Source organism: Lactuca sativa, chromosome 6, assembly GCF_002870075.4.
Source record: "Lactuca sativa cultivar Salinas chromosome 6, Lsat_Salinas_v11, whole genome shotgun sequence".
Taxonomy (NCBI): Eukaryota; Viridiplantae; Streptophyta; class Magnoliopsida; order Asterales; family Asteraceae; genus Lactuca; species Lactuca sativa.
Genome location: NC_056628.2, coordinates 8,659,224 through 8,671,975, shown reverse-complemented (window position 1 = coordinate 8,671,975; position 12,752 = coordinate 8,659,224). Strand labels below are relative to the sequence as shown.

General features: G+C 31.3%; 1 protein-coding gene across 2 annotated transcripts; it reads right to left on the bottom strand.

Moving 5' to 3' along the window:
• Window positions 1–384: 384 nt before the first annotated feature.
• On the bottom strand, window positions 385–2,832 carry LOC111921870 (zinc finger protein CONSTANS-LIKE 2). Of its 2 annotated transcripts, XM_042896016.1 has the most exons (4): window positions 2,083–2,832; window positions 1,356–1,532; window positions 1,104–1,232; window positions 385–762 (listed from the first exon to the last, which is right to left on the bottom strand). In XM_042896016.1, the coding sequence occupies exons 1-4, from the start codon at window positions 2,662–2,664 to the stop codon at window positions 646–648; spliced, it is 1,005 nt and encodes a 334-aa protein (XP_042751950.1). In that variant the 5' UTR covers window positions 2,665–2,832; the 3' UTR covers window positions 385–645. The 2 variants fall into 2 exon arrangements, with proteins under 2 accessions (XP_042751950.1, XP_042751951.1); XM_042896017.1 differs by lacking the exon at window positions 1,104–1,232.
• Window positions 2,833–12,752: the final 9,920 nt, after the last annotated feature.

Sequence of the window (12,752 nt, the reverse complement as noted above, 5' to 3'; positions counted from 1 at the left end):
ATTATATATATATATATATATATATATATATATATATATATATATATATATATATATATATATATAAGACTTGAAACATCAACCTCTAGAAAGAAAGACAACACTCCGTACCACTGGGCTAAAACCCCTTTGATACATGCTCTAAATAAATATATAGGAACACCAAGTCTCTCATGTGCACTCGTGCATTTAGCATTTATTGGAGATGTCATTGTTGCTATGGAAGATTTAAAGCAAGCGAATTACAAAGTATCAACTAAAAAACAAAAGTTGCCTTTGAAAAAGTTCTCAATAAGAATGTTACCTTTACAAGCTATATTTTTTTTTTTCAAAAAACAACCAATCAAGAAAAATGTCATTGATAAATAGTTGTATTATATTTTTGTTGTCTGTAAGACTATTATCTGCTATACATTGAAAATCAGTAAGTATAATACCACGGAAACAAAATAACATGATACAACAGTAAACAGTTGCATCATATTCTAACTGCAAGCGTTTATCCCTAAACCGAAGAGCGTGATCATTTTTTGCTTATTAACTTAAATAAAACCTATTACATATATTGATCACTTTAAATGGTTAAGTTTAACCATCGTACAAATTTCAAAATAAAAAGATGAATAACGAGGAGTAAATTTGTATTCAATTATGAATAAAGTTGAATCTTTGATGTTGAAACTGACTAGTGGATGAATAAGTATTGAAAAATTGTCCTCGACCAATCATTCTTTCATCGTCGTCTTCATGAAATCCATCCATCTACAAATTTGACATGTAAAATACAACTATTACGATTTATAACCATATCATGAAGAAAAGCAAATTTTTAACTATAAATGAAGTTAATATTAGTTAAATAAACCACTATTAGTCCCATTAATAGTATCTCCATGACTATAAACTTTTTGACTATTTTTTATCTGTTCTTTGATTTTAGTGAAGTTAAAAGAGAAAAAGTAATATATATATATATATATATATATATATATATATATATATATATATATATATATATATATATATATATATATATATATATATATATATATATATATATATATATATATATATATATATATATATATATATATATATATTACCCAAAATTCCTCTTCATCTCCATATCGATGAAAAATTGTAGTCCTTTGAATCTCTCCAGGCTCGTCATTGCGTGCAAATCTACCACGTATTCGTGGTCGGTTGTCCGCAAGGGTCTTCCGGCATGCATACTATTTTCAATATAAGCCAATAAACATTTTATTTTCTTCGTCTGAACAAAAATAATATTCTATATATATAAATGTTTGATTATTAACGAAATAACTAAACTATCCCTTGTATACACAATTTACCTTAATTGTCTTATTGAAATTCCGTTGTGTCCTCTTTGCTCTATACCTCAAGATCTTCTCTTTCCTTTCCTCTGCATTGTAACGCCCGACCTTAAAATTTGCATCCTCCATGAATGAACTTTCTGTGGCCAATGGACTAGAAGACAGCCTTTGACTTGTTTGGTTGATCTTTGGACTCTAAAATGAAGGGTAAGAATGTCAAAAACATATTTAATAACATAAGTACAAAAGAAAACATGTCACTCTCTTTATTAGCTCTAGAAATCTATACTTTTACAAGGTCGAACATTATTGGCACCAAATAAGTTAGCTTCAAATTAATGAGCTTCAAAAGACATAAAATTTAAGTTGGCATTATTCAACGTCAATTATTTGACATTTTTTTTTTATCATATAGTGGTTTAGAATCTCAAGCATATTAGAATGTTTATCTTTGATAGACGAGCCTATAACTTAGAAAGAATATACGTGATAAGTGTCACAAAATTTAATATTCAATGATTTATTTATATTATATCCTTGTTCACAAATTACATGTACGTAATATAAGAATTCTTTTAGTGAGTCACCATTTGATAATTACGTAAATTATTAAAATTCCCTTCGATAGAAAAATACGTATGAGAATCTTGTGACCTAAAAGGAATAAAGTTTAAAGTGTAGTTTTCAAGGAACATCTCAAAATTGGAGAAGGATGTCGAAGTAAATTAATGAATAGAGGACTAACTTGTAAATCACCAGTACTGCAAACCCTTCTCATATGGGAATATGAGAAGTTTTGATCAGGTGAGGTCAGGGTTTGGGCTTGAAGATGTTGAGATTCAATCAAGCCGTTAATTTTTGGTTCATAAAGAACACCATTTGGTTTCTGTTGTTGGAAAGAATTGCTGCTATAACTCCTCTGCATCATCTTCAATGCATGGTCAGACCCACCATAGTAGTAATTATCATACAAGGGTAGTTGACTTTCTTCTGTTTTGACATCCAAATGGCAAGAGTCAAGAGCCTCGTTTGAAGAAGTTACAGAAATACCCATTTGGTAAAGAGAGAGGTTTTGAAGCTGGTGGCTTGGTGGGGAGGAAGAGAAGATGGTGGGGGCAATTTGGTCAATTTCCTCGAATGGGGTGTCAAGATTTTCTTGGGTGGTCAAAGGTGGTGATGGTGGTGATGATGGTAGTAAAGGGGTATAGCTGTAATTGTGTTCTTGGAAAGCTTGGAGGATGTCAATGGTTGATGAATCATTGAATGGTGAAAATGGATCATTGAAGATACATCCATCAAACTCATAGATTTCAGAAGACATTGACATTGAAGAACTCTTGATTGTGACCGAAAGAAACCTTTTAATTGTTTCTACTTTTTCGAGAATGATGAATAAAATGATACCTGAACCGATAACCGTCACTTTAGAACACTATTCCACAGTCTGTCTGCCCCAAAAGTTCTTTCTCTATGAAAGATGAGAAGAGGTCGATTAAAAAACTCAGCCTCTTGCAACATGAAAATAATTAGAGACTAGTGCACGTCCACTATAAATATAGTTTATTTTTCTAAACAACACCCTTCATGTTTTTGTGTATTAACAAAGTCTACCCTCATTTAAACAATTGACTTTTTATTAGGGGTGTGTATAGAGCGGTTTCAGTTATTGATCAAAACCGAACCATAACCATTACAATTGGTTAATGTATTTTAATAATCGTTGGTTAACGGTTAATATTGGTTTTGGATAGCGGTTTTAGTTTGTTAATGGTTATGGTTAACGGTTAATATCGGTTAACCATAATGATCAAAAATGACATAAAAATAAAAATATTTTTCTATAATAATTGAAAATAAATAAATCCATTGTTATAAAAAAAATGAATGATTGTGTATATATAACTATATTGATAGAAGATTAATTATCATATCCAACTCCAAGTAATTTCCCTTTAAAATTTCAATTCTCAATATATTACATACATTATAATCCATCTATCCATATGTATTGTCCATTTTTTACTTTTAAAATATTTATTATTTAACTTTGACCTTAATATAAGTTACTTAATAAAACTTATAACAATGAAAAAACGGTTAAAACACAATATTCTGCCTCAAATATTATATATCAAAAACAAAAATATTTAAAGTCAAAATTAAAGAATAAATACGTTAATAATCAAAAGTAGATAATAAATATGAGATAAAGGAGTATTTAATATTATATTATATTAAAAATATTTATTAATATTAATGATTCGTTTCAGTTAATAGTGGTTCGGTTTTGGATGAAAACCGTAACCGAACCATATGTATTTGGTTAATCAAAATTAGAAACCGCATCATATGTTTTAGTAATGGTTCGGTTAAAATGCTTAGGTTGTATTGATTAATTTGGCAATGGTTCGATTTTTCGGTTAATATGTCTATCCCTACTTTTTATATTTCATTGTCATCAAGTGAAGGGTACCTCAGTCCTCATTATGATTGAATTGCTCAAAAAATAAGTATTACTCCACTTTTTTAGTTTTAGTGAAAAGTTGATTTTTAACTTTGAATGTGACATAAATGAAATTTTGATATCATATTTTCAAAAAATATATTACAATGTGATTTTGTTTGAACGTAAGCAATATTACATAAACAAAACAATTTATCACATAGAAACAAACTTTTTAAAACAGACTGTTTGACCATTTCACATTTTAGTTATTGTTTAAGTCATGAAGTTTTTCTCAATATTGTGATCAACTACTCTAAATTGAAATCGAATTAATGTAATAGTGTAATACCATTTTGTCTTAGAATTAGGTATTTCAATTTGGATATTTTCTTGGATCGTGTATATTCAGTGGGGTTACACGAATTCTGATCGTGAGCTAATCCAAGAAAACGATTATGATTATAGGCTTAATCAGAATCCCAAACACATAAGACATTGTTGTGCTATTTTGTTCTTGAGAGACAAATACGCAGAGAGAAGAAGTGCTTTTATGTGTCCCATTATTTTGCAACACTCAAGTCTTCTTTTGTTATGTAGAAGACGACAATTATGTAGCGCTACAACGTCCTTTTAAATGGAGGCAAATCATTGGTCATTTGATCAGAAAAATTCATTTGACACGTAGCAAAACAATACACTTATGGACACCAATGCTAGGATAAATTGTCCATCATCAATATCCACACGAGTGATAGTTAGCCTCACATGCAAGCGAGACATGTCTAAAATATCATACATTACCACAAATCCATAATGGCGTGTTCAGATTGCATAATTGGTCACACAGGTCATCATCACATCTTAAGTGAATGTAAAACTTCATGAAGAATCAAGTGCAAAATATAGTTGTTCGATTTATAAGAACACTCGTTTAAAAAATCAATTTTGTGAATGCACACCATCATACTTATAATATGCACATAAAATAGATAGGAGCTCATAAAATGCAGTAAAACTCATCAATGAATAAAAAATAAGATATTAACATATATTCTTCCTAATAACTAACATTAACTAGTTGTAACACTTTAACTTCATTCCCCAAGTGATTTGGACGTTTAGTAGTCTCATAAAATTAGCAATATTTCATGTAATCTTTCATTGAACCCATCCTACAAAATATTTCCAACCTTTATCATCATACTTCATATAATACATAATGTTACTCAACTGAGTAGATTTTACAAAGGAAATCTACCCGACTAAGTGGACCATCATGTCACCATCCTAAGCATGTAGTTATTTCCCCAAGTTGTCCAAACTTATCTAAAATCGTTCAAATCCTTTGCAAATATCTTATAATGATCTTGGATGTATATAAACATTCTATTACATATCATAAATCTCTTAAATACATTATTAACACTATGATCTTTGATTTTAATGTGATGATTTAGTGGTCCAAAAGCTTGATTATAATTACTAGAAGTCACATAAACTCTAAATCGAGACATAAGATTATATTGACACTAAATTACCACTGATTATGATTTGAATTTACTTTTTAAGGTTGGTTTATGACTAGACTTGATGTTCTAATAAATCTAGAACTAGTTTAAGTCATGAACAAAGTTTAAAACTACATTGAAGTTTCATGAAAATTTTAAAACCTCAATTAGATCAATTAATGATAATATCCATAAATATTATATTAATTAGGTCAATATGAATTGTCTAAAATCTATTCCAAGCTAAATAATGTATCAAATTCAATTCATCTAAGGAATCGCACATTTGAGATTTACTATTTCTAGGGTTTAGAGCTTCTAATCATGAGTTCATTCCAAATCTAGGTTTCAATGGAGGAATTAAAGTTATAATTGATTTCTAAACACCAAAGTGCTTGTAGGCAAGCGATATCAAGTTTTGCCCTCCCTCCTTGAGGTTAGGGTCAAGTCTCGTCAGGGACAAGTGTGAAATTAGTAATAGTTTAAGATTATATTAGATTTTGTTGTTATAAATTGATTTTTAAACCTAGAATCATAATCTACACCTCCTTTTTTAATACAAATCTTGTAAAGTTTTATGGATGTATAGATGAGAATTTATGGGATATTGGGAGATTTAGTTAGTGGGGCTAGAGATAAGATTTTAAGTGGATTAGAAACTTAGTTACCGATTTCCAAGTTAGACAAGGATTTAAGCTTCCAAACTCTCAATTACACTTCCAATGATTTCCAAATCTATTGATGTCTTCACAATCACTACACTTCCACAAAATCTCTCAAAATCATTCAAATGGAAGAGAGGAGAGAAATGAAGATTTCTAAAGTTTGACCATCTGTCACATTTGTAACCTGTATTTCTCATTTTTCTCATTAATTAACTACCAAATGTTTCTCACTCTTGACCGAGTTCCATATTAACTAAGTTAACAATAACTAATAATTTTACTAACTAACATAGTCCCACAAGGTTAGTTAACTTAAATAACTTGGTCAAATACGAAACTTTCCGACCGTTCTAAAAAAAGTATGAAACTTTCCTAAAATAACAAATTCATCATTATAGTTTCTCCCATTTTCACTTTAATTATATATATAATTTATTGTTTTCTCTAAATTTTACTTTTATTATAAGTATTCTTTTTATTTTTGTTATTTTTATAAAAAATTAAAACTACCTTCAAAATGCGGGTGTTAGAATTACTACCCTCTTTGAAAGATTTTCTCCTTATGGACTCCACAAAAAGGTATGGATAACGATTCTTCATCTACTCTTCTGTCTTTCAACTAACATGTAGTCATATCAAGTGCTTCCATTTAACAAGAACCAATTCAATCGTTTTCCTCCTCATCTTCTTAGTATTTCGTCAAACAATTTATTCCGGTTATTTAATTACTCGCTTATTTGCATCCACTTGAATCTCACTTGATGGTACTAAATCCACCATTACTCTAATCCATTTCCTCAAATAGAATTTGTGAAAAACATTATGAATGTTGTTTTGGTCAAAAATTAATCAAGTGTAAATCAATCAATTTGTATGAGAGGTTGTGATATTGTAATCGAAACAAATGAGAAAATCAAGAGTTGGTGACACAAGTGGTTTACAAGGAAATCCCTTGATCCTTGCTAGAATCTTTGACACAAACCTTGGGAGGTGATAATGATCACCTGCCTTGTTAATTTTTATTAATTGAAAAGATGAGTTACATATGAAATGATGAGCATACGAGTACAATGGTTGTAGTAAGTCTAGGTGTGTGTTGTGCAAAATACATGTGTATCTATAGTCTGGTCAAAGCAATAATAAGCTTGATATTCCCGGGATCCTCTCGAATAAAAATGAACACGTTGTTTTGACTTGGTATTCCCGTGTCTTTTGCTTGATTGGAGTACTTCTTCAGTGAGAATGAGTCTCATGTTGACTAATTTTGTATATGTGAGAAAAATACTAGAAATATATCCATTAGAAATGTTAGGAAATAATAATAATAATGGTCAGGATCCAAAGCACTGTTTGGGATCCTAAAAGATCTTGAAGATCTGGGATCCTAAATAGGGTTGAGGATCTTGACCCTAACAATTTCCCCCAAATTATACCTACGAAATATCAATGTTAATTTCAAATATTTAAAGGTATAATTTTATGTAGATTGAGATAAGGTTTCAAATTTTAAACTGTAATGGATATAACTTATCCGTTTAATACTCATGATATTGCGGTCAAATCACCATTCTCTCTCTTACCTGACATCAAGATAAATAGAGGTAAACGGTGTAAATTTTTCTTTACTTGTTCTCACTTCCCTTTGATAATCTTCGGCTAACTTCAAAGGTAACTTCTTATTCCTTTCTCTTTTTCCTTCTCCTATCTCGATCATGGGTAAAAAGATGGCTAGCTCTCGAGCTAGCATTCTTACCCTTTCCGAGGATGACTTTACCAATCAAAACCTCCTCACTTACAACGAGACTTGCTCGTTCGATGATGAGGATATTGGGTTCCTAAAATCCAATGAGGTTTTTCCTATAGACATGATCTTTAGGCCCTTCGATTATTTGATTCAACCAGATTTCACTTATTCTTAATGGGTTTGCTTTCCTCAATACCCCTTCTCTTTGGTTTTAAAGTATCACTTTCCTGTTTCTGAGTTTGTCATAATTACACACATCTCTTATATCCAAGCCATGTTGGGCATATGGAGGATCCTATTACGGATCAATAAGTTGAGTCAATCCAATGACCTAGGCATAGGCGTCGCTTAACTGGCTTATGTTTACGATCTCTCTACCTTTGGTAACTCTCATTTCTTTCTAAAGCTCAAACCTAACAAATCTCCATTTATTCTGAAATCAAAACACACAGAGCTTGGAAAGAGAAATATTTTTTTGTGAGGTGAGAGACTATTCACGCTGGGGATCTTCAGCCAACGTTATGGGTCAAAAGGGTAGGATTTACTCTTTAGTTGCAAGGATCTTGGGATTCACTTTCTTATTTTGTTTATTGTGATGTAGGGTTCAAATTTGAAGAGATCTCTCTTGCCGCTAAGGTTACGAAATTCATTTCTTTATCTGCAGCCGATAGGTCCTTCAGGCTTGAAAACTCCAGTCTCCAAGAGGGTTCTTCACATGCCTTGTTAGTTTTTATTAATTCAAAAAGATGACTTACTGATGAAATGATGAATATACGAGTACAATAGTTGCAGTCAGTCTAAGTGTGTGTTCTGTGCAAAATACATGTGTATTTATAGTCTAGTCTAAGTAACAATAACTCTAATATTCCTGGGATCATCTCGAATAAACATGAACATGTTGGTTTGACTTGGTATTCCCGGGTCTTTTGTCTGATTGAAGTATTTCTTCGGTGAGAATGATTCTCATGTTGAATAATTTTGTACATGTGAGAAAAAGACTAGAAATATATCCGTTAAAAATGTTAGGAAATAATAATAATAATAATAATAATAATGGTCAGTATTCTGAGACGTGTTCGGGATCTTGAAAGAACTAGAAGATCTGGGATCTTGAATAGGGTTGAGGATCTGGACCTTAAGAAATGCCATCAAGCACGAATGGCAACTCAAGTATATACACTTGTCTTCTGAATCTTTCTAAAGTATTGTACATCCCAATATACGTTGGATATTTTCCTCTTTTACAAAAATGAAAGAGTTCTCTCTAAGTTGATACCTCTAACAAGACTTGTTCTCCTACTTTAAAGGTTTTAGGATGGTTCATCAAATTTGCATAACTATTTTGTTAGTTTTAGGGCACCAACATCCTTTCATGAATCATTTCCATTCTTTTTGTTTTTTCATGAATCAAATTTGGTCTATTAAAATATTTATCTCTCTCTTGTAGCTAACGCAATCGTTATCAAAATTTTCTCCCATAAAAGCATCATATAGGATCATTTTAATTGTTTGAGTGGTAAATATTACTATAAGAGAACTCAAAAATGAAAGATGTCAATCCTCATTCCCTACAAATTCCAAAATACACTCCTAAATCATGGCTTACAAGGTTTGAATTATGCTTTCACTTGGTACATCGTTTTGTGGGTGGTAAGTAGTACTCAAGCCCAATTTATTCCATAATTCATTTTTAAGCTCCTCCAAAACATAAACGTGAACCAACTATCATGATCCGATTTAATTGACAATGACATCTCATGTCTTCTAATCACCTCTTTGACATAAAGCTCCAAACACTTCTCCATTCACCAAAGACTATCATGCCTCAATGAAAAAGTACACTCTTGGTTATTCGATCAACATTAAGCCAAATCATGTCATGTTTCACTTTGTTTTTTGCAATTTTGTACAAAAAAAAAAAAAAAAAAAAAAAAAAAAAAAAAAAAAAAAAAAGTTGTAAGTTTGTCCCATTTCCATTACGGTTCCTTAAGTGGCTCTAAATCACAATAAGTTCATTAATGTTTGATTTCACAATTAAACAAGCCAGACAATTCTTTATATAAGTTACAATATCTATTTTCATAGTTAACCACGAATAAAATGGCTATAAGTCTATGTACATCTTTGTGCGTCATAGGAGAATGTGACATTTTGATTTATGAGCCTCATATTAGTCGCACAAAGATAGGGCAGATAAGTCAAAATATTTCGTTTAAGTTAAAGGTATCAACTTAGAAATGTATTAATTTGGAAAATTCTTAGGTCCTCTTTAAATCGAGTTTCGAGCATGATCATAATCAGGGACGGACCAAAAATAGAGGGGGGAAAATTATAACTCATTATGGAAGGGCAGATGTTTTTTAAAGAGTCAAAATATATAATTTTGAAGCTTTAAAATATAATACTTTTTGAGAAAAAATAAATAAATAAAAATAAATAAAACCTATTTTTTAATTTTTTTTTGTGGGAGCAGCTATCCCACTATATGACAGCCCCTTATCATAATCCACTGTAATATGATTTGGGGTTTATAAACTTATGATTATAATGACATTTAATATTAGGGATGTCAATGGGGGCAAACGGGACGGGGATTGCATCTCCCGCCCCCGCCTCCAAAAAATTTATGTTCCCCGCCTCTGCCCCTGAATTCCCCTTCTGACCCTTGCCCCCGCCCCCGTTTCCCCGCCCCCGATTGATTTTGGGCTACCTTATTTGGGCTAAAAGAAGTTCTTGTTTGGGCTAAAAGAAACTATTTTTTGGGTAACAAATAGATATTTATAACATAATTTGACATGTTACAAACAACTTAAAAACATGTTTTTTGTAGAATTTTTGTACGTAAAAATCATTTTATTGTTTATTATATTTATATAATTAATATATCTCAATTTATATAATTTATTAATGGGGCCCCCACGGGGGTTTCGGGATGGGACTACCAACCTCCGCCCCCATCCCCTATTTTTTCAACAAATGCTCCCATACGGGACGAGGCCCCCACAGGACTTTTTGACATCACATGCAGCCAAGATTTGGGATTTATACACTTAAGTAAATTCTCGATTTTGATTCTATTGAATGTATATAAATCGATATAAAACAACTTTTGTCCAATTTATTTTTATAAATATATATAAAAAAATTATGTGCGCTTGAAATGATTAAAAACAATACGTTTACAATAGTAATGATTGCTCGATTAAATCAATTTAAACTTTTGCTATAATTATATGCTAGATGATTTTAGATCATGCATACTTGTAGCAATTTGACGTGTTGATAAGTAAAATATGTTGAAATTTTAACATCTTTTTGACATGTTGATACGTACATTAGGTTGGAAAAACATGGAACTCTATAATTTCAAATATCTGGTGATTGTTCAGCCCGTTATGTTGGATGCCCCAACCCCCAGGTCCCAGGAGCTTCTACAAAATTCAAATTCACTGGACCAATCCATTTTAATCTCAAGTGCTTGTTCAGCCCGATATAGTATTAACATTTTCAGCCCATATTTATTGAATATATAATTATACTTTTAACGGATTTTTAGTTGTAGGAAAAAATTATTGATATTAAAATTATGTTTTGTAATTATATCATGTATATTTTAATTTTTTATTTTAAATTGATCATATATTTGAAAAAAAAAAAAGTCTTAATATATGTGAAATACAACGTTATTTTATATTATAATATAGAATAAATTACATGAATTGTTTTTGTTGTTTGTGACAAGGTTTCCAATTTTTTTTTCCTAAATTTAAACGTTTCTATCAAGTTGTCAAGATCGGGATCTTATGTAGGATCGTTTCTAAGATCGGGATCATGATTCAAAGATCCCACAAAATAAAACATACTTTTAAAACATGAAAAATATTTCAAACATCCAATTTTCTTTCAAAAGTTATAAAAACTTTAAAATATTAGTTATAAGTCACAACACAAAATAATAAAATGATAAACGGATCGGATCCCGATCTATGATCCTACCTACGATCCGTTTACGATTCGACTCCTTTTTCATACGTAAGATCGTAGGATCGTACGATCATATGATCAGGATCGCGATTTTGACAATCATGGTTTCTATGTTATAATTTTGTTATGCCTTTCGTCCATGCTAAACTTAAAAAATACTATATTGTCCTCGCTATATTTTTTAATATTTTAAATCAGTTTAAATAATAATTTTTAATTATTTTTATTATAATAAAAAATTTATGTCCCAAGTGACCTTTTTATCTCCTAATCTCAAATTCCTATTCAACCCTAGATTCATTTATTCCTTCAAACTGGTTTTCCACCTTCCTCCTTCTTCGTCGCTGGAGTCAGTGATCTCGGCAACATATGAAAGATTTGTTAGTGGTCTCGTTTATGCCACCACCTCATTGCTTTCAACCATCATCGTTGCTAATATCATTGTCGTCAGCAATCGACATGTGAAAGATTAGTTGAAGCTAACATCACTGTCATCGTCATCCTTTTTCTCTCTTGACATTTATGCTACCTTAAACCACTTAAATTGTCGCTCTGAACAATGTCCCCAATTGCCTTCTTCGACGAAAAGTTATGATCACTTTTGGTTTCTCCGACGAAACTAAAGTAAAAGGCCAAACCATCAACCATATATTTATTTATTCCTTCCACTGAAACTGGTTTTCCACCTTCCTCATTCCTCTTTGTCGCTATGGTCAGTGATCTCATCAACATATGAAAGATTTGCTAGTGATCTCGTATATGTCACCACCTTATCACTTTCAACAATCTACGTTGCTAATATAATTGTCATCAGCAAACCAACATTGAGAGATTAGTCGAAGCTAACATCATTGTCGTCATCATCCTTCTTCTCTCTTGGCATATGCGCCACCTTAAACCACTTACATTGTCACTCTGAACCACGTTCCTCCACTGGAACTATTGCTTTCTCATGAGAAAGGCCTAGCTCTCGTTGCCTTCTTCAACGAAAAGCTATGGTCACCTCATAATCTGGTTTCTCCACCGAAGCTGAAATAGAAAGCCAAACCATCATACCCTTAGGTATTT

Excerpts from the sequence above, each read along its gene's own strand:
- LOC111921870 (XM_042896016.1), bottom strand. The coding sequence starts at position 2,664 with ATGTCAATGTCTTCTGAAATCTATGAGTTTGATGGATGTATCTTCAAT. Across the intron at positions 1,533-2,082 it reads GCAGTACTGGTGATTTACAA|AGTCCAAAGATCAACCAAAC; the intron begins GTTAGTCCTCTA and ends CCTTCATTTTAG. Across the intron at positions 1,233-1,355 it reads ATTTCAATAAGACAATTAAG|TATGCATGCCGGAAGACCCT; the intron begins GTAAATTGTGTA and ends TATTGAAAATAG.